Raw genomic sequence first — 22,587 nt, forward strand, 5'->3', positions numbered from 1 at the left:
TCACTGAAGTTCTTGCCTTTTGAAGGAGTTGGGCCGGCACTGCTGTGGGTGCAAGTTGGGAGGTTCCTAAAAGGTGTCCTAAGTCCACCCCCCCACCCCCCCGGTGATGCACAGAATCTGTTACAGCATCCATCATCAAGCATAATAAAAAAAATCCTTCCAGTAGCACCTTAGAGACCAACTAAGTTTGTCATTGGTATGAGCTTTCGTGAGCAAGCACACTTCTTTTTTTTTTTAAAAAAAATCATTTTTATTAAGGATTTTCTTGGGTTACAAAGGTAGAGCAGTGTCTCATGCATCATTTTTACACATCAATTTTACATGTTGAGACATTAGGAGGAAGGGGGGAAGAGGTGGGTGGAATGGGGAGTTGGGTGTGGTGGATTGCCAATGTTCCTGTTTTTCGTGATATGTGTAGGGGTTCGGCGTCATCGCCGTTTGTGCAGGTTCACTGTTGTTTGTTCGTGCTTCTCTGTTGGTGAGAGAGGTCGGGATTTGTCTTAAGATGTGATTGCTCATTTATGGTTGGCTGTGATTATCTTTATTTTCTCGTGTGAGTGGGGAGGGAGGATGTTTTGATTAGGTTAGCCATATTGATTTGTATGCTGACGGTAAGTTTTTGTTGTTGTCATGTTGGGCTGTATAAGTGATGTAGGGGAACCATACTGGGGTGAAGTATGGGGTGTCTTCTTCTGGGGTGTCTTCTTCTGTTTGTCCCTGTGTCAGTTTCAGCTTACTGGTTAGTTTTTCTAGTAGAGCCGTTTCCCATACAACTTGGTACCATTGGTCCATGCTTACCCCTGACAGGTCCCTCCAGTGCCTGGTTAGCAAGCACACTTCTTCAGATACCTCAGATATCATCAAGCATGTTCATTCTGTCAAAAAGGTCTTCGTAATGTTCAGTCCCCCTTTTCTTTTTAATTGCAACCTGTTCTGGTCTCCCCCAGAATCTGCATAGCAATAGCAAACAATACACCAGGGGCAGAGTGCGATGGTAGCTTCGCCCAGCGGTATATCGAGGTGTGTGTGTGTGTGTGTGTGTGTGTGTGTGTGTGTGTGAAAATGCCGCGTGCTGCTCAGCAGAGCAGTTTAAAGAACACCCCCTCCAGCTCGCGTGAGCCAGGGGCGGGGGGGGGGGGGCTCTGTTGAACCAGTGGAGCCTCGTGATTTGACTCTGTGCAAGGCAGGTTCCTATGTTCCTAAATCAGGCAGGAGTTTTCAGGGTCTCGGGGAGGGGCGCATCCTGCTTCCAGACACGCCTTTTCATCACAGATGCTGGTGACTGAATGTGGCCCCTTCCTCAGTAACTCCCCCACCCTGCCTACTTCTGAGCTCCAGCCCCTCCGCGTTAAAGGAGACCAAAGCATTACATGGCAGTCCAAGCTGGAAAGCCTAAGGAAAGGTTTCTTAACTCCTGGATACAACTAATGCTTAATTTTTTAAAATAAAAGGGGGGGGGAAGCGATATGCTTTCTCTCCTGACTCCAGGTACGTGATGTTCTCCAAATCTCGGGGGCTGTTTGGACTCACTGCTTAAATAATTCATTCTGTTAAAAGCGCCTCTTATAGATCTCTCTTCCTGGAGAAGCAGGCGAGGCGAGTTCAGCGCTGAGCTGAGTTCAGCTTTCCATGCAGATTTGGAGAAAAGAGACCTGGACTTTCCTTGACCCCCGTGCTGGTTTCAAAGCTGCCTTTTTTAAAATGCCTGCTGAAACCCAACCAATTGAGTGTCCCGATTGAAACCCTCCATTGCTGCCTTGTTGAGTAGATGCTTGATCAAGGCTTAGAGGGATTCTTCCGCTGTGGTTCTTGCATTTCATTGGGGGGGGGTACCTTTCAGTTTGACGATTCTAGTTAGAAGGGACCAAAGGGTCATCTAATCCAATCCCCTCGTTGATTGGCTCGATGGTTAGCACCTGTCTGTCTCAGGAGACAGTGGAGGAGTGCGCTTTTTTGGGGGGGGGTCAGACTGTTGGAAGTCTCTCCCCCCCTCCCCGGTGCAGAAATTCAATCCGCTTGTTGAGCGATACTCTGAGCTCCAAGCACCCATTGAAGCAAGCAGGGGACAGTGGTGGGTCAGTACTTTATTGACCAGGGACTGCCCAGCTCAAGGCTGTCCAGTGAGACACGGTGATCTCTCCCACCCATGAAGGCAACCTGTGGCACCCCTGCAATTCTGGAATCGCAGCTCATTGAAACAAATGCGAGCTGTTCAAAGGGTGATAGAATCATAGAATCATAGAATCGTAGAGTTGGAAGAGACCACAAGGGCCATCCAGTCCAACCCCCTGCCAAGCAGGAAACACCATCAAAGCATTCTTGACATATGCCTGTCAAGCCTCTGCTTAAAGACCTCCAAAGAAGGAGACTCCACCACACTCCTTGGTAGCAAATTCCACTGCCAAACAGCTCTTACTGTCAGGAAGTTCTTCCTAATGTTTAGGTGGAATCTTCTTTCTTGAAGTTTGAATCCATTGCTCCGTGTCCGCTTCTCTGGAGCAGCAGAAAACAACCTTTCTCCCTCCTCTATATGACATCCTGTTATATATTTGAACATGGCTATCATATCACCCCTTAACCTTCTCTTCTCCAGGCTAAACATACCCAGCTCCCTAAGCCGTTCCTCATAAGGCTTTGTTTCCAGGCCTTTGACCATTTTGGTTGCCCTCTTCTGGACACGTTCCAGCTTGTCAATATCCTTCTTGAACTGTGGTGCCCAGAACTGGACACAGTACTCCAGGTGAGGTCTGACCAGAGCAGAATACAGTGGTACTATTACTTCCCTAGATCTAGATGCTATACTCCTATTGATGCAGCCCAGAAGAGGCTGGATTCGATAGCAGGGCTCGAATCCAGCCTCATCCCAGGTTCAAACCTGGCGCCGTCTCTCGTAGGACATGCTGGTGTGTGTCACCTTTTTTTGTATGTTGGCTTCATATTCAACACCCCTCCACCCTCTTTTTCGGTCTCTCTTTTCAGGAAATCGGATGCTGCTGCTGTGGAGATGGACGAGATGATGGCAGCCATGGTCTTGACCAGCTTATCCTGCAGCCCCGTGGTGCAGAGCCCCCCTAATGGTGACGCTGCCATCCCAGGTGAGCTTGATGCACCGAGATCAAATAGGAAGGACCCCGTGGCTCAGTGGCAAGGGCCACAAGGTCCCAGGTTCAACCCCAGGTGCCTCCAAGTAAGGCTGGCAAAGGCTTTCCATTTCCATTGTCATTCTGGTCTCCCTGCTCCCCTGCAACAGAGCAATAGAAAGCAAATTTGCTCCGTATGCGTGAAAGCCCTTCAAACACAGGGTGAAATCCTGGGAAGCCTCTTCCAGGCAGTTCAGGTGTCCTGTTTCCTCCGCGGTCACAGAGGAAGAGAAGAAGAATAGTTTGGATTTGATATCCCGCTTTATCAATTCCATGAAGGAGTCTCAAAGCGGCTAACATTCTCCTTTCCCTTCCTCTCCCACAACAAACACTCTGTGAGGTGAGTGGGGCTGAGAGACTTCAGAGAAGTGTGACTAGCCCAAGGTCACCCAGCAGCTGCATGTGGAGGAGCGGAGACACGAACCCGGTTCACCAGATTACGAGTCTATCGCTCTTAACCACTACACCACACAGAGCACTCAGACTCTCCTCTCAATGAGATTTGCTGAAGGTTTTGTTCCAGAAAACAGCATGTGACCTAAATGTAGATCAAGTGATTGATTGATTGATTGATTGATGGACTACTGATCATTCAATTTCTGTGCGGCTTAATAGATTAAAACATTTGAGTAAACTGAAGCGACAACAGACGATGTAAACGAAATACTGCAAAAACACACTGTTGCGCATAAAAACGTTGCGTTAATGCAAAATTGCTAATATATATAATATTTTCTTTTTAACACACAGTGGACTCGTAATCTGGTGAACCGGGTTCACTTCCCTGCTCCTCCACATGCAGCTACTGGGTGACCTTGGGCTAGTCACACTTCTCTGAAGTCTCTCAGCCTCACTCACCTCACAGAGTGTTTGCTGTGGGGGGAGGAAGGGAAAGGAGATTGTTAGCCGCTTTGAGACTCCTTTGGATAGTGATAAAGGGGGATATCAAATCCAAACTCTCCCTCTCAGCCTCCAGGTTCTCACCAGGGTCCAAACAAACTCTCAGCTCACCCCCAAAATTATCACTGCGAGAAGAGTTCCTGAAAACAGCGTTCCTCGCCCTAGCCTCTCACTCTAGACTTGCTTTTTATGGGCGGCTCAAGGTGGATGGTCCTTCCTCAGGCTGACCACAGCTGTGTTCCATTCGATTGGCCGAAGGTCACCTGGCATGCTCAGTGGCCGAGCGGTTGGATTTGAACCCGAGTCCTAGTCTGGCACTCTAACCACTGCGCTACACTGGCCTGGATCAGGACAGTGGCTCTTCTAGTCTGCAAGCGGGCCTTGAGTGAGAGAGAGCACTCAATTTCTCCCCTCCAGCAGCTGCCCCGTCTCCCTCCGAGGTCTGACGGGACCTCTGCGTCCCCCCTGCGACCGTCTGGTTCAGCCGCCTTCTCAAACCAGCAAGGAGGTGGGGGCTGGACTTTGCTGGCCAAGCGATCTCCGAGGAGCCTGCCGGCCGAGTCCCTTGAGAGTTGCTGTTTGTGACCGTCTGCTTCCCTCGCTGTGTCCTCCGCCCTGCCCTGCTGTCGGACAGCTGCTAGGAAGGGCAGCTGGCCGCATTTGGGACGGTGTCTGCATTCCTAGAGAGAGGGGGGACGGTGGAGGCATGGAGCATGTAATCCGACTCCCAGCCACCGTTTCCAGTCGGATGCTCAGCCTATTATGGGAGCGATGGGTCCTGGGGCACCCAGAGGAGCCGGTGTCTCTATTTAGAGGTGCTTCCCAGGAATCAAGTTAAAAATAGGACTCTGCCCATGTGGGAAAGGCCATTGATCGACTTGAGTTGGCAGAGCAGTTGTGGAAGCTCAAGAGTTGTGTGGGGTTTATTTTCTCGTCCTCCTTTCCAGATGCAAATTTCACAGGTGGAATCCTGCCCACGCCTGCTCAAAGGTTATCCCTTTTGAGTTTGTTGGGCTTTGTCCAGCAATGTCGTACCCAGCGCAGGCCCATGGAAACAAATTAACTTATATCAGTTGCTGGAAACCACAAGAAGTGACAGCGTTCCTGTGTTCGAATCCTGAAATTCGGGTTTCCCATAATGGGCATCTGGTTGGTCACTATGAGAGGGGAATGCTGGACCAGATTTGCCATTGGCCTGATCCAGCAGATCTCAGCAAGACCTCTGATGTATCCCCACCCCAGAAACAACCCTCAATATTCTGGTGGAATCACAAAATTGTGAAGCTGCTTTTCCTCCCCCCCCTAGGTGTGCATATGCTTTTCAGTTATGGATAATTAAAAAGCAAAACAAATAAATTTACAGATCAATTGTAAACAGATAAAAACATTAGCAGGATCATTGTAATAACCTGCAGTTTTATAAGGGTGTATATTTACAGTAGATTAGGGACCCAGGTGGCGCTTTGGGTTAAACCACTGAGCCTAGGGCTTGCCAATCAGAAGGTCGGCGGTTCGAATCCCTGCGACGGGGTGAGCTCCCGTTGCTCGGTCCCAGCTCCTGCCCACCTAGCAGTTCGAAAGCACGTCAAAATGCAAGTAGATAAATAGGAACCGCTACAGCGGGAAGGCAAACGGCGTTTCCGTGTGCTGCTCTGGTTCGCCAGAAGCGGCTTTGTCATGCTGGCCACATGACCCGGAAGCTGTACGCTGGCTCCCTCGGCCAATAATGCGAGATGAGCGCGCAACCCCAGAGTCGGTCACGACTGGACCTAATGGTCAGGGGTCCCTTTACCTTACCTTTTTATTTACAGTAGATAATTAAATGAGCAAGTGAAATGAATTTGGATATGCAGAAGATATCAAAAAATAAATTTAAGGAACCGCAGAAAGAGGGGGGAAGGAAGTCAAATTTTGAAATGTTAAATTGATTGTAAAACTAATGAAATGTATAAATTTGAAAAGTATATAAATAAAAAGCAAAAACAAAACAAAACAGAGGTTGATAGATGGGTGAATGGATTGAATGGCTATCTGGAGAAGGTGAGACTTGAACTTGGGACCCTTTCCATGCTGGGCAGATTCCCTGCTGCTGAGCCACGGCCTAGTACAGGCTTCCTCAACCTCAGCCCTCCAGATGTTTTGGACTGCAATTCCCATCATCCCTCACCACTGGTCCTGCTAGCTAGGGACCATGGGAGTTGTAGGCCAAAAACATCTGGAGGGCTAAGGTTGAGGAAGCCTGGCCTAGTATCTGGGGGGGAAAGAGCAATTCGGAAAAGACGTTGGTGTCTTGTTTCTCAAAGAGATGTGGAGTTGGAAGGGGTTCCCGAGGGTCATCTAGTCCAACCCCCTCTCATCCTCTCTCCTCTTTTCCCCAGCATCCCAAGCGGCGGGCGATGTGTGGAAGGAAAGCGGAGACATGTCAGACGGTGGCAGCAGCAGCACCAGTGGGCACTGGAGCGGTTTGTCTACCCCGTCTCCGCCCCATTCTGAGGCCAGCCCCAAGTACTCGAGCGAAGCCTTCAGTTCTCCCCGGCCGGACGACGGCTTTGAGACGGACTTGGACCCCTTCCTCTTTGATGAGCCTGCTCCCCGGAAGAGAAAGGTAGGGGGCGGCATAAGTGGGGAGGGGCAGTGGCTGGAGAATCGGCCCACGTGACACGGATTCTTCGCTGGCTGGTTCCCCCCCCCGACTTTCATTAACTCACCGTTAAACTGTGGAACTCCCTCCCGCAGGAGGCAGTAATTGCCACGGACTCAGGTGGCTTTAAAAGAGGATGCTGGTCTACCGTGTTCTCCAAAAATAAGACACCATCTTATATTTATTTTTCCTCAAAAAAAACCACGGTGGCTTATTTTCAGGGGATGTCTTTTTATTTATTTATTTATTTATTTATTTATTTATTTATTTATTTATTTATTTATTAAGTATGGTACAGCTTAACCTACAAGGTTAAACTGCCTATCACTATGGCTTATTTTCGGGGTATGGCTTATTTCTGGAGAAACACGGTAGGTGGGTCACTGGCCTGATCTGCAGACTTGTCTGTTCTTACTCAGCAGGTGGCTGATAATTAACTTTGCTAATGATGAGAAAAACAGGTCTCTTTCTCATGTGGATGTCCCTTTTGTAAGAATTTTTTTTAACTGTTTTTTTTTCACATAAGCAAAAAATACCTATTAGTGAGCAAGGCACACACAAGAAAGCTTGACGATAGACTTAGTCCTGGGGCGTCTTCCTCCTCCTCCTCCTCCTCCTCCTCCTCCTCCTCCTCCTCCTCCTCCTCCTCCTCCTCCTCCTCCTCCTCCTCCTCCTCCTCCTCCTCCTCCTCCTCCTCCTCCTCCTCTTCTTCTTCTTCTTCTTCTTCTTCTTCTTCTTCTTCTTCTGCGTCTTCTTCTGCGTCTTCTTCTGCGTCTTCTTCTGCGTCTTCTGCGTCTTCCTCCTCCTCCTCCTCCTCCTCCTCCTCCTCCTCCTCCTCCTCCTCCTCTTCCTCCTCTTCTTTGCTAACATTTTTTTTGTTTTCCAAAAATGACAAAACGGATAAAAAAAACAAACAAACCAGGAAAAAAAAATCATAACCAGATTAAACGATAATTTTTTTGGTTGACTTCCATTTACCCCCTCTTGGCTTTATTATACAGTAATATACTTGTTTGTGCATGTCCATAGTACTTAACAATACAATTTTAAAACCTTCTTCATCTTATTACAAGTGACTTTTAAAGGTTACACCAATGTAAGAATCTATACACAAAGCTTTAAAAAATATGCATTGAACGGTTGCCCTATTTTGTAATAATTTGTCCTGGATAGTTCAGTAATTTATTTTGCCAGTCTTTCTTCTTTATCTTCTTTGGCCGAGGCTTCTTCCGTCCATAGGGGCTGGCTGGTCTTGGCCGGGCATCCAGTCTCACATATCAGAACCAAGTCTTTCGCTCAAACAAACCACCAAGTCCTGTACATCTCAATATCATAACTTCAGGTGTTTGTTTGTTTGTTTTAAACAACGATTTTTTTGACAACGATTTCCCACATTTTCTTTAAATCTTTATACAGCATGTCTTTTCCTGGGCCTTTATGATAATTTCACATTGCCGCCACATAAGGTAGCCTCTTAAAGAGGGAACCTCGTGTGAAATGATTTGGGATGCTTTGGCTGTGCTAGGGAAGAAAGAAAGGGGCCCAGGGCTGCTTCTAAATTCACAAAAACCAAACTGTTATGGAGAAGATGCAGAGACAGAAATATGGAAAGCAAACAAAGATATTTTATAGATTTTAAGGTCACTCAGTAGCTGCATGTGGAAGAGTGGGGAAGCGAATCCGGTTCACCAGATTACGAGTCCACCGCTCTTAACCACTACACTACGCTGGCTCTCCAACCAGCACTCATTCTAGTTTCCTAAGGAGCAATTGCGCTAGGAAAATGGAAGCTCCTGGTCTCACCGAGGGAGCTCATCTCCAAGAGCTTTGGGTTGTGACCCTTTTCACCTTGAGGGCCGCATTCAGTCCTGGGAAGCCTTTCAAGGGCCACATGACAGACTGAAGGCTGGGTGGAGCAACACATTTCAATGTTGCCATTGTGCAGTGGCCTCCATTTGACTCTCTTCTCTGCCCTCCTTCCATGCAAGCAAAAAAGCACCATTGGGTTTCTAGGGCCCATTCCAGCCAGTTGAAAGCATTCCAGAATGATGTGGGGCAGGGAAATCTGTGGAGATTTCCTAGGCCAGGTGGAGAGGCCGAGAAGGGGACACATTTGGGATTTGTGCCCGAGCTCCTCCCTGCCTTGCCCCGTCCAAGCGGAAGGGGAGGAGGAGGAAAGCCATGCAGGGTCCCCAAATGAGGATTTTCCCCCCTGCTTGGTTTTGCCTGCAGACCTGACCCAGGTGTGTCTCTCTCTCCTAGAACTCTGTGAAGGTGATGTACACCTGCCTGTGGCCCAGCTGCGGAAAAGTCCTTCGCTCCATCGTGGGGATCAAGAGGCATGTGAAGACCCAGCACTTGGGGTGAGTAAGGCCCCCAGACCCCGGCCGAATGGCGTTCACCCAGAGCAGGGGTAAGCAACCTAAGGCCTGTGGGCCGGATGTGGCCCAACTGCCTTCTCAATCCGGCCCACGGATGGTCCGGGAATCAGCGTGTTTTTACGTGAGCAGAATGTGTCCTTTTATTTAAAATGCATCTCTGGGTTATTTGTGGGGCATAGGAATTCGTTCACTCCCCCCCCCCCCATATAATCCGGCCCACCACATGGTCTGAGGGACAGTGGACCAGCCACGGCTGAAAAAGATTGCTGACCCCTGACCCAGAAGGAAGCGACACGGTGTTGAGATTCCTTTTATTGCAGCTGGTTGGGCTAGAGATCACCAATGCCCAACAGGGAGTTGGACGTTGCCTGGGCTAGATGAACTTGGGGGAGCTTCCAACTCTGTCGTTCTGTGATGGAACTTGGGTGCTATTCACGGAACCAGAGGCTCCAGGTGTGCCTGATTCCAGAGTTGGAACATTTGTGTTCAGGGGGACTTCCAAGTTGAGCTCCTCGAGATCAGTTGCTGTACCTGGCAGCCTGAGGAATTGTTGTTGTTGTTGTTGTTGTAGAATCACAGAATTGTAGAGGTGGAAGCGACCCCAAGTGTCACAGTTGTCCCCGTTGGGTCATCACAGCCAGACATGGTGGATGCCGCGACTGGCGTAGAGGCCAGAATTGGAGCTGGAACTTCCAGCCACCTGGTACAGTGGTACCTCTACTTATGAATAACTCTACTTACGAATTTTTCTACTTACAAATGGAGCTCCATCCGCCATCTTGGATGCAGTTTAGATAGCATTTTTTCTACATACGAATTTTTAGATAGGGTTGCTTCGACTTACGAATTTTTTTCCCCAATGCATTCCTATGGGATTCGACTTACAAATTTTTTCGACTTACAAACGTGTGTTTGGACGCTTTAAATTCGTAAGTAGAGGTACCACTGTATTTATACCAAGCCTGGCCAATCTGGAGGTGCCATGCTGCCTGCCAATCGCAGCCGCCAACATTGCCCATTCCCAGGGGATTTGCCCCCAAAAGCACAGCATTGTCAACGAGCAAAGGGGGAAACTGGGAGGTGGGCGGTTAATGCTACCTGGGCTGTTCTGCGGTCGAGAGGACAATACCTGCCCATTTGATCTGGGGAGCTGATGGAGAAAGGGTGCCTCTAATTTAAATCCCCAGAGCCCCAAATTTGGCAAATGTTGGACTTGTGTCGCCCCAGGGCATTGCTTCATCTTTCTCCTCCATCTCTGCAGAGACGGCGCCAATTCTGACCAGCGGAAGAGGGAAGAGGATTTCTACTACACGGAAATGCAAGTGAAGGAGGAGGCGCCCCCAGAACCCGCGGCGGCCGTCTCCAGCCCCACCGCCACCTCTGCGGGTGCTTCTTCTCCCATCGCCATCCAGCAGACTCCGTCGCAGCCAGAGGCTCTCATCCTGGACCAAGCAGCCCCCCTGGAGCACCACCTGCCCAGCAGCGCCCTCAGCCAGTCGGCCCCGAGCTCCTTCTGGCACATCCAAGCCGACCATGCGTATCAGGTAGGGCCCTGCCAGCCCTCCCCAAATATATATCCCCCCCTCACCCTTTTTATGACAACTAGAAAAACCCAAAAGTGTGGCTGTGGGGTATTGCAACCTGCCACGTGCAAAGCAGTCAAACGATAAATAATAAGAGGAATAGGGAGTTACGGGTAGGTAGCCGTGTTGGTCTGACGTTGTTGTTTAGTCGTTTAGTTGTGTCCGACTCTTCGTGACCCCATGGACCAGAGCACGCCAGGCACTCCTGTCTTCCACTGCCTCCCACAGTTTGGTCAAACTCATGTTCGTAGCTTTGAGAACACTGTCCAACCATCTCGTCCTCTGTCGTCCCCTTCTCCTAGTGCCCTCCATCTTTCCCAACATCAGGGTCTTTTCCAGGGAGTCTTCTCTTCTCATGAGGTGGCCAAAGTAATGGAGCCTCAGCTTCACAATCTGTCCTTCCAGTGAGCGCTCAGGGCTGATTTCCTTCAGAATGGATAGGTTTGATCTTCTTGCAGTCCATGGGACTCTCAAGAGTCTCCTCCAGCACCATAATTCAAAAGCATCAATTCTTCGGCAATCAGCCTTCTTTATGGTCCAGCTCTCACTTCCATACATCACTACTGGGAAAACCATCGCTTTAACTATACAGACCTTTGTAGGCAAGGTGATGTCTCTGCTTTTAAAGATGCTGTCTAGGTTTGTCATTGCTTTTCTCCCAAGAAGCAGGCGTCTTTTAATTTCGTGACTGCTGTCACCATCTGCAGTGATCAAGGAGCCAAGAAAGTAAAATCTCTCACTGCCTCCATTTCTTCCCCTTCTATTTTCCAGGAGGTGATGGGACCAGTGGCCATGATCTTGGTTTTTTTGATGTTGAGCTTTTTTTTGATATTTTTGAGGGGTTTTTTTTTATATTTTGCGCTCTCCTCTTTCACCCTCGTTAAAAGGTTCTTTAATTCCTCCTCACTTTCTGCCATCAAGGTTGTGTCATCTGCATATCTGAGGTTGTTGATATTTCTTCTGGCAATCTTAATTCCGTCTTGGGATTCATCTAGTCCAGCCTTTCAAAATAAAATAAGAGGAATAGGGACTTACCAATATAACCGAGGCATCCCTCGTCCCAAAGCTTTGCACGGATGGATGGAGAAGGTTGAGCATCTAAGTCCAAAGTGTAGGAAATAAAAACCCCACCAGGTGTCATAAAAGCTTTCTGGATCCCTCTGGAAGCATACAGATTGTGTTTCATTTCCCCACACAACAGCCAAATAGCCGTAAGACCAATGCAGATTTCCCCAAGGTTTTCCATTGCTGCTCTGTTAAGATCCCTGCTTCAGCCACGCATCACAAGCTCTCTGTAGGAATGACAGTTGCGGGGAAACCTTGACAGGTAATTTAGCTGTTTGAGATTTCTTGATATACAGTGGTACCTCTGGTTAAGAACTTAATTCATTCTGGAGCTCCGTTCTTAACCTGAAACTGTTCTTAACTTGAAGCACCACTTTAGCTAATGGGGCCTCCTGCTGCCCCCGTGCTGCCAGAGCACAATTTCTGTTCTCATCCTGAAGCAAAGTTCTTAACCTGAGGTACTATTTCTGGGTTAGCGGAGTTTGTAACCTGAAGCGTTTGCAGCCCAAGGTACCACTGTACTTGGGACCAGAAACCCAAGGGCATTCCCTCCCAAATATTTTGAGACCCTTTGTTTCCTGGCAGGTCGTTTTGGAATCTTTTCAGGGCGCACAGCACCCGTCACCACCTGGTGTTTCGGTGGCGGCAGGAACTCTGCGGTTGTTATTTTGTTGGATTTGTGCTAGTTTGCATCATGGCTGTTATTTATTAAATTTGTTTACTGCCTTTTATTCAAAGTTCACAGGGCAGTTTGCAACATAATTTACCAACTTTGCACAGAAACACCGCTGCTGTCATGTTGGTGGGTAGCTGATTGGCCAGTTGCCTGATCTGCAGTAATAATAATAATAATAATAATAATAATAATAATAAGGAGCGTCTCCACCCCCATCGTTCTGCCCAGACACTGAGGTCCAGCACCGAGGGTCTTCTGGCGGTTCCCTCGCTACGAGAAGCCAAGTTACAGGGAACCAGGCAGAGGGCCTTCTCGGTAGTGGCACCCGCCCTGTGGAACGCCCTACCACCAGAGGTCAAAGAGAACAACAATTACCAGACCTTTAGAAGGCATCTCAAGGCAGCCCTGTTTAGGGAAGCTTTTAATGTTTGATTTCTGTATTTTAATGTTTTGTTGGAAGCCGCCCAGAGTGGTTATTATTATTATTATTATTATTATTATGTAGCAGAGATGGGAATGCAGCGAATCCTTTCACACCTCCCTTGTTTTTTTCCTCTCCCAGGCTCTGCCGTCCATCCAGATTCCCGTATCCCCGCACATATTCACCAGTATCAGCTGGGCTGCCGCGACATCAACCATACCCACGCTCTCGCCGGTAAGTCCTGACTAGAGATGTAAAAATTACGGAAATTTTGAAGCCATGAGAAAAAGATGTCGACGTTCCTCCCCCCCCCGTTTTTCCTGGGGGGGGGAAATAGAAATTTTGGAAAAACTGAAGCAAAGTTTAGTGTGGAGTAGTTTTACAAATTGCGTGGAACCCAGTGTATATAAAAGTATTACGCCTGCAATAAAACACGTAACCACCCGCCTTCCCCTCAAAAGCAACAAAAAGCAAGAAACCATCAACGTAAAAATCATCAGATTTGCCCCTTAGCACCAACAGCAAAGAAAAGTTAAGATCCACCTCCATATTTAAGATCCATAGAAGGTCTGCTCTTTGAGGAGTGCTTTTTCAAAAGAAGAAACGGAAGACACAACATATACATGCAGTTTATTCTACCCCATTTTCTTGAACTACTGTCATTTTCCATTTCTTCTTCTTCTTCCTCTTTGTCATTTTTCTCATGGACCTCTAAAAAATGGCTTTGGAAAAAACAGGGGAAAAAACTGGTTCCCCCCCATTTTTTCCGGGTTTTTTCCAGGCCTTCCCATCTCTAGTCCTGATTTCTGTGGCTGCAGGAATCTTGAGTGGCACAGAGGGCTGGCTTCCAGCTCCTTGGGGAGGTGGGGTCCTTGAGAGACTTGCTCTTGGGTGTATCGTAAAGCGCGTATGTTTCTTGTTTGCAGGTGCGAAGCCGGTCCCTGAGTTTCAGCGAGCAGCAGCCTCCTCCGCAGCCGCTGCCTCCTCCTCCGCCACCTCCTCCTCCTCCGCCACCTGTCTTGAAATCCCACCTGATTGTCACATCTCCTCTGCGGGTGCCCAGCAGCTCAAGGTAAGGCCGGCTAATAATAATAATAATAATGATAATAATAATAATACCCCACCCATTCAAAAATGGGATATGTTCAAGAGATATTTACAAAAATGTAACAGTGATATAACATCTATGGCAGCGTTCAAATGACCCTTGTGTAAAGTAAATATTAAGAAATAAGGAAAAATGGTATGACATGTTGTAAGAAAGTATTAGAAAATATATTAAGAGTAAGGTAGTAATTATAAGTAATTATAAGTTATATAAATTATAAATTATAAGTTAAATAAACGGGCGCTAGAACACATGTGAGCGCTGCGCGGAGCACTGGATCGAGGAGCCGGTCTGCAGAGTCAGCGCCCAGCAACGCCGTGGTGGATTGAGGAGGCGATGCTCTGTGCGGCGTTGCTGGGCGCTGACTCTGCAGACCGGCTCCTTGATGCGGTGCTCCGCGCCGTTTCCCTTCCCCCCAGGAGGAGGCAAACGGCGAAAAGCCCCCGCCGCGCCGCACTTCGGCTCGGGGACTGGTTTGGCGGCGGCGGGAAAAAGGGGCGGAATTCCTCCCCTTCTTCCCGCCGCCACCAAGCCAAAGCCGGCTTCCCTTGGCGCCCGCTGCCGCTTCGGCTTCCTCGGGGAAGGCAAGCAGGCGGGCTGTCTGCCTGCTTGCGTTCGCCGAGGAAGCGCCGTCCCATGCTGGCAGTGCGCGGCAAGGCGGTGGGGGGGGAGGAGCGCTTCTCTCCCCCGCCGCCTCGCCGCGCACCTCCAGCATGAGACTGGGCTTTGGAGCGGGGGTTGGCGGAGCGGTGGTTGGCGGTTGTCTCTGCGTCCAAACCCTGTGTCCGTGGGGCACATGCGCAGTAACCCAGGGACACACGGAATACTGGACGCAGAGACATTGGACTTTATTATATAGGATAAGGAAAAATGGTATGACATGTTGTAAGAAAGTATTAGAAAATATATTAAGAGTAAGGTAGTAATTATAAGTACATTCAATATTACAAATGTCAATTACATTGGGAAATGATGGGAAGTCTACTTTATTTTATTTTACTTTATCTTATATTATCTTAGTTAAAAAATAAGTGGAAAGAGTAATTTAACATTTCACTGTAAATTTATGTAAGGTTATTTTTTTTCTTTGTATGTGTGGATTTAAGATACTGTATGATATCTATGAATTTCAATAAAGGATTTAAAGGGGGGGGAGAAGGACTGCAAAGGCTGCCCTCAGCCTCTGTTCCCCTGTTTTCACGGCCGTGTTCAGGCGAGGATAACCCTGGGAAGTTCTCCAGGCTTTGCATGCCGGCGATCCAGCCCTGCGGTTCCTTCATCGCTTGTCCCCTGCCTTCCGTTCTCCCGCAGGAAAGTCCGTGGCGAAGCCAAGAAGTGCCGGAAGGTCTATGGGATCGAGCACCGCGATCAGTGGTGCACCGCTTGCCGGTGGAAAAAGGCCTGCCAGCGATTCCTGGACTGAGCGCATGCAATGTTTCCCACCGGAAAGGTGGAGGGAGCAATTCTCTCTCTCGCTGCCAGCCAAGCGCCAAGGGGCCGGACCTCTGTGTTTTTGCAGCGTCGGCGCCCTTGGAAGCCACTCTCCCCGTGCTTCAGCGGAGATCTCGAGAGCCCACCTGTGCACCTTGGGCTCCGTATATTCTACGTCCGGCAGGTTTTTTTTCTTCTCCTCTAATTTTCAGTGTTTTGTGGGAATGTTTGTTTTTTTAAACACATCTTATCCTCCTTTTTTTAACACACACACACACACACACACACACACACACACACACAGCGCCTCCCTTTCTATTTGTAAATAAGAGGTGCAATGGGGGGAGGAAAGAGAGTTTTCGGCTTGGTGTAGTTCAACAGACTTGTTTCTCGGTGTGCCCAGGGACCAAAGAACCTTTTTTTCGAACTGTTCCCTCAATACGTGGTTGGCTGAGTGTTTGGGTTGGTGGTTGCAATATGAAGAACATAGGAGCACCCCTCGTCTAACCCCCCTCCCCCCCAAATCAAGAGGGTGCCGGATGTGGACTCAACAGGGCGCTGGGTCCATCAGCTGGAGGAGGAAGGGGCGTGGCTGACTTCCTGTGGACTCTGCCAGCATGCTGGCTCTCATTTCTGGTGCCCGGGAGGAATTACTCGCTTGCACCCAAGCATTGGGTTTCCCCTTCTTTTTAAACATTGTGCTGTCAAAAGAACAATCCTTGCATTAAGCTACAATCCAGCGAATGCGCATTTCGTTTTCTAAAACTGAAGTGGAAGGAACCTGGCTATATTGGCTTCATGCTTTTATTCCCCCATTTTATACCTGCGCACCTAAAATTTAATGTGCAAAACAGCCCTGGGGCAACTAAGTCTTTCTCATGTGGCTTCAGTTGCCCCCGGCCTCAAAGGTTACCCAGTGTTACCCAAGGGAGGAAATAATATTTTTGCTTAATGATGGGCTTGCCAATCAAGACTTGTGCCATTGGGTGGTTTCGTGGGTGCTCTGGTCAGAACTGGAGCGAGCAAAGTCATGGGGACCAGAACATAAAAGCCATTATCATGGCCTTCCCCAGCTTGGCCCCCCTGCAAATGTTTTGGGCTGGCTGGGGCTGATGGGAGTTGTAGTCCGAAACGCTGGAAGGGCGTCAGGTTGAGGAATTTGCATTACGGTCTTCCTTCCTTCCTCTTCGGGTTCAGCCCCATTGCGCATGCAATCCAGACCGTTCATCGCCAACGCACCCAGCCCATGAAGCACGTCTCTGCGTCCTGCGCCGTTTTGCAGAGCATGCTGGGAGAATGCACTTGGCTCATGCGGTGGAGTTGTGTGGAGGGGCAAAACATTTTGGGAAAACACTCTTTCTAGCCTAGCGCCAGGGTATCTTTGGCTACGGCTGCCAGCGGTCCAAAAAAAGACAGCGGAGTTGCCAAATGACAATCAACGTGGAGAGCTAGATCTCCGCACTGGGGAAAGATAAAAGGGCAAAGCAGCCCAGGGATGTCTTGGGACAGGTGTGGAAACCTGAGATGTAAAAACTCCAGGAATGTTGAAGCCCTCTGTTTCCCTGCACGCCCCCCCCCCAGGTTGGGGAAAAAAATGAAAGTTTAGGTCAGACATCCCCAAACTTCGGCAATTCCCATCTTCCGCAGCCACTGGTCCTGTTAGCCAGGGACCATGGGAGTTGTAGGCCAAAACATCTGGAGGGCCGCAGTTTGGGGATGCCTGGTTTAGGTAGTACTTAAAAAAATAATAATCAGTTTTTCAACTTGCTTTAACACACCACATTTCTAGCAGGTTTCCATTTCAGGCACCAGAACCCTGGGGGGAGGTGGGGAGGTGGGAGCCCCCACCTACAATTTGTCACTCGACTCCATCTGCTTCTCTCTCAGGTGTGGGTGTGGCACTGCACAAGGAGAGAGCCCTCATTGAGGTCACTAAACTTTGGGGTTGCCAGTCACGACAGGGAGGCCCTTGTTAACAAATCGTGGTTTCCCTTCCTTGGGGAAGCGCTTCCCTCCCTCCACAAAAACCAGTTGCCTGGCCAGCTTTTCATTTTGCAGATGTCAAAACGTCTTGCGGTTGCAGCAGCGGCAGTGCCAATTTCGGGTGTGTGTCTGGGGGCAGTTCGACAAGGGCTCAGATTAAATATGTGGTTTCCCCCTCCCAATCACCTGCGTTTTGATAATCATGAGCCATAAACTAAAGACAAAGATCTCTCCTTGAGAAAAGAGCAACTGAATGAACAAGGAACACTCTGAGAACGAGGATTTCTTTACAGAAAACAAAAGCTAGCCCTGCTTTACTTTTAAGGGTACTTTTTAAAGGGTTGGGGTGGGATAGTTTTTTTTTTAAAGGAGTTATGTACATTATTGGTGCTTGTTGAAAATTTTGTGTTTTTCTCTGTTGTCATTTTGTGCATCATACACACACCAGCCTCCCTCAATCTCCTGGTGTTTTGGCTGGGGCTGGTTTGCAGGTCTGGTCCAAAACATCTGGAAGACTCGAAAGTTACAGGAGGCTGCTATACACAGTATGTCTGATTTTTTTTTATTTCTCTGAGCCCAGACTCCTGGTCAGTGCTAAAGCTGGTTGACGCCAAAATGTGGGTCTTATTTGAGGGCTTTGAACAGCCAGAGAATGAACACAAAGCTTGAGCCCAGATTTCTGCATTTTTATATTTCCAAATGCGGGATTTTGGGATATTTGTGGACTTTCGATTTCTTCAAAGCAGTGTGCATTTTTTGGGGGGGAAAAACCTTTATGAGTTATGATGAGGGAACGTTGTCTTTTTGACAGCTGTGTTTAAATTTCGGGGACAAATAATCTGGGACGTTTCTTTGGAAAACTCATTCATCCTGCTTCAAAAATCCGTAGCTATCTCTCTGCATTTGACCTTTCTGAGGTCCGGCAAAATCGACCAGATTTCCAAAACGGTCTGTTTCTGCTCCTGAAGGAGCCTCCTGACCTCTCTTCCCCATCAGAACTAATTTGTCTTGAGATTTGGAGACCAGTTTCTTCACTGGCAGAAGTCTGGGCCCTTGGGAATCTCTTTTTCGCTTCTGTTTTTCTTTTTTGTTTGTTTGTTAAAAGGTGATTAAGGAGGAGGCGGAAACAGAGAAATAATTTGTCAAGGAAAAAGGAAAAAAAAAGGACTTCGGGTATCTGGGTTTTTCTTGCTAAGCTGCAAAAACCCTGGGGTTGGGGAATATTTCCTGCTGTTACCGAGCTATTAAAGGAATGTGCACTCCATCAGTGGGGAGGCCATCAGCTGTACTCACCGCCAAAAGCACCACCCTGGTTGCAGCACCCTGGTTTCAGCGCCCTGGTTGCTGTATGCTCCCCCCCCCTCCCAGCCTTGTTCATAGAATGCCTCATTCCACAATTCTATAGCACTTAAATTTTGGAAAGTGAAAACGGAAACGCTAAGCATGCATAGGAATATATTTGTTGTCAGTATTTTTGTTTTATTCCATGGGGTAAGAGTTCCCCCCCTCTCTTTTATTTTCTGAGCTGTGCAGTACAAGTTAGACTGGACAACATATGTCTAAAGTTGGGGGGTGGGGTAGGGGTGGGAACCCAGAACGCAATGGAAGCTCTAGGGAACAACCTACCCATGCAACAGATTTCCGCTCTGCCATTATTTCTAGGGCACACGACTTCCCCTGCACCAAAAGGGCACAATCCTGTTTTCTCTACACTTAGGATAGAGGACTTTACATCTACGTGTGACGGCCAGAAACTAAGGGGCGAGTGATGGGAACAGGGAGGGCTGGCTCATTCTGCCACCGCCTCCTCCTGGCAGACTGACTGTGAGGGCTGCCTATGCATGAGACTAGCCCTCATTGAGGAGCCAGGTTTAAGATGCAGCCTGCTACCCCTCCCTGCTTTGTTCCACTCAAGATGCTCTGCTTCCTAGACTCTGGTCCTCCCCACCAAGCGCTTTGTGGCCCCGCATGTAACTCTGATTGCTGGCACCGGTAACGGGCATACGTAGAGCCAGGAGGAAGGCTGTGTGTTGCCACGCTGTGGACTAGTGCCTTGCTTTTTGTATTTGGCATGGTGGGAGCTTCAGAACTTTGCACTCAGTGGAAACCAGCAATACACGAATCCCATCACTACTTCGAAAGGCGTGAGCTTCATCTTGTGTCTCTGCATGATGCCCAGGGAGGTGTTTTGCAAATTATTTCAGGGCCCAAAAGTACACAATCCAGCTTCGATCAACACTAGCCTTGCAACTATTGCAGGTAACTTCAGTTTTTTCCCTCGGCAGGAAATGAACCGAAAGCAAAGTATTTGCTATTTCCTCTAGCCAAAACAGCAGTTCCTCCGGATTTTCTTTACAGCTTTGAGCTCCCCTTTCCTCTGTTTTGGAAAAATAACCTAAATGTTTAGATCTCGTTTTTAAAAATCTCTTCCCTTTTCCTTTCCCCCCCGGCCCATTCTCTCAATTCCCCTTGAAATGTGGTTGAGTTTCTTACGTAGAACTTTTTATAGTGAAAAGTCTCTCTTTTCCTCACCTCTCACCTCTCTGTAAAATGGGGTGTGTGTGTCGCTCCTCTGACCACAGGTGTGTTTTCAGCCTTCGTACAAATGGCAGCTCCGAATGTGTTCTTGTGCAACAGAAAGTTTCTCTCCTCCCTGCACCTCCTAAATCTGCCCTAGGGGTTCCCATTCCATAACGGGACACACATCAGAGGGGGATCCTGCTGTGTTAGCATGAAATCCCACACTTGTACAATTCTTCTGTTGCATGCCACCTATGGTATATTCTTCTCCATCTGGTGGTTTGTGGTTTCTGCATCCTGACCTTGCGAGACAGTAGTCGCTTGAGTTGAACACCCAGGAAAGATCACACACCACTGTGGGCTGGGTCTCCCACCCCACTTTAAGAGGACTTTTGTGCACATGTATATAGGATTTGTTTCTACCAGGCACTAATAGGAAGAGGCGGGAGCTGTTTTCTAATTTACACTTTGCACTGTTGATTTTTTTTTGCTGGGAGGCTGGAAGCCCACATGAGAGAGAGAGAGAGAGAGAGAGAGAGAGAGAGAGGAAGAGTTTGTGCAGAAAACCGGCACAAACCGAACCATTGCGCAATGTTTGGTTCGATCCAGAACTCATTTGTGACCCCTTCCTACCAGGAAAGAAAAACGAACGCTTGGGTTTCAGTCGGGGTGGGTGGGAACCTGAGACTCTTTGGATGTTGTTGGACTACAACACCCACGATCCTTTGGGAGATTGCCTGAAAAGCTGCAAGTTTCCCACCCACCCCAACCAAAATAAACTACCAGCGAAATCCCACAAGGAAATGGCTGCATGTGTGGATGTTGTGACCTGTTGGGCATGCATAGACACTTTTGTTAGCTCAGCCTGGCGGGGTTAACTCGCATCTCTAGTCGCCTGGATACAAACTCCTTCCTTTTTGCATTTGGTAGAAATCTTTTTTACACACACACACACATACACACTTTGGTGCAAGCAGTTCTGTGGGTGCAGGAGAAAGGGGACCAGTCTGATCACCAGCAATTTTCTTCTTCTCTTTTGAAAGAGTTAACAAAGGTGCGGGAAGAGGAGAAAGAACCAGGATCCTCCCTTTTCTGCCCTTTCTCCCTCGCACAAGTCACACCAGCCAGTTCAGACGTTCAAGATGCTAGCCGTCCTCTCCAAATGTCCGTCTGTCAAGATCTCCTTAGAAAGCTAAGGAATGCAACATGGACGTTTTGTGGGCTTGCTGGGTTGCTCGTGGGGTGGGAAAGGTGAGGGGCAGCTCCCCCCCCCCCGAGGCACAACCCCCCCCCCAGTTATTACGAGGCATTTGGACAGGAAAGGGGGAAGGGATGAGATCTTGTAACCTGGGTGGTGATACTCTACCAAGCCTAACAGAGGAATATATCGTATCGGTGAATTACTGTCTCTAATTGGAGCTTTTCTTTTTTGATTGTCTTCCAAGTATTATTTTTTATTGTAAGCAAAACAAAAAAAATGTGAAATGTAATTTTTACAACGGCAATATGAAATATATTTTATAATAAAATGATATGGCCTGATAACCCTAAGTTTCTCTGGGTTTTTCTTCTCCCCCTGCTCCACTTGCTATTACTGTATCATCAAGGTGACATTTAGACCTTAATTTTTCTCAAACTGAAGGTGGTTCTCCTCCCCATGGCATCCCTACAACAACCCTGTGAGGTAGTTGTAGGCTGAGAGGCAGTGACTGGCCCCCAAGGCCCCCCAGGGAGCATGCTGATTTGGTGGCGATTTGAACCCTGGTCGCCCAGGTCCTCGCCCGACGCTAACCACTACACCACCCCTGCCTCTCATTCCATGCAGAAACCCCTGGTGGATGTGCCTGTGTGCTTCAGGTATGTGTGCAGCAACCACAAGGCCTTTTGGAAACAGCCTGATAATGTTTTGGACTTGCTCTGTGTTATTCCAATTTGAGTCTTTATTTGGGTTTGAAGCAGATCTGTTAAACCCAAAGCTCTGGTTTGCTCCCATTGATTATATATATATATTTTTTTGGGGGGGGGGTCTAAAAGGTCTAAAAGAGCTATTAAAGTTTCTTTCCCTGACTTACTACATTTATATGTAGCAAACGATGAATTTTAACAAGGAGAAATGTAAAGTATTACACTTGGGCAAAAAAATGAAAGGCACAAAAACAGGATGGGAGACACCTGGCTTGAGAGCAGTACATGTGAAAAGGATCTAGGAGTCTTGGTAGACCACAAACTTGACATGAGTAAACAGTGTGATGCAGCAGCTAAAAAAGCCAATGCAATTCTGGGCTGCATCAATAGGAGTATAGCATCTAGATCTAGGGAAGTAATAGTACCACTGTATTCTGCTCTGGTCAGGCCTCACCTGGAGTACTGTGTCCAGTTCTGGGCAACACAGTTCAAGAAGGATACTGACAAGCTGGAACGTGTCCAGAAGAGGGCAACCAAAATGGTCAAAGGCCTGGAAACGATGCCTTATGAGGAACGGCTTAGGGAGCTGGGTATGTTTAGCCTGGAGAAGAGAAGGTTAAGGGGTGATATGATAGCCATGTTCAAATATATAAAAGGACGTCATATAGAGGAGGGAGAAAGGTTGTTTTCTGCTGCTCTAGAGAAGCGGACATGGAGCAATGGATTCAAACTACAAGAAAGAAGATTCCACGTAAACATTAGGAAGAACTTCCTTACAGTAAGAGCTGTTCGGCAGTGGAATTTGCTACCAAGGAGTGTGATGGAGTCTCCTT

General features: G+C 48.1%; 1 protein-coding gene across 2 annotated transcripts in view; it reads left to right on the plus strand.

Moving 5' to 3' along the window:
• Positions 1-18,089, plus strand: part of ZNF395 (zinc finger protein 395) — a 58,066-nt gene extending 39,977 nt beyond the window's left edge. For both annotated transcript variants that reach the window (XM_060273190.1, XM_060273189.1), the window contains exons 4-10: positions 2,980-3,095; positions 6,419-6,645; positions 8,944-9,044; positions 10,324-10,606; positions 12,949-13,041; positions 13,734-13,879; positions 15,227-18,089. In XM_060273190.1, coding sequence (XP_060129173.1) covers positions 2,980-3,095; positions 6,419-6,645; positions 8,944-9,044; positions 10,324-10,606; positions 12,949-13,041; positions 13,734-13,879; positions 15,227-15,338 — 1,078 coding nt within the window. In that variant the 3' untranslated portion in view covers positions 15,339-18,089. The remainder of the gene's footprint in view (positions 1-2,979; positions 3,096-6,418; positions 6,646-8,943; positions 9,045-10,323; positions 10,607-12,948; positions 13,042-13,733; positions 13,880-15,226) is intronic.
• The last annotated feature ends 4,498 nt before the right edge of the window (positions 18,090-22,587 follow it).

The sequence above is a fragment of the Zootoca vivipara genome, chromosome 3 (assembly GCF_963506605.1).
Source record: "Zootoca vivipara chromosome 3, rZooViv1.1, whole genome shotgun sequence".
NCBI lineage: Eukaryota > Metazoa > Chordata > Lepidosauria > Squamata > Lacertidae > Zootoca > Zootoca vivipara.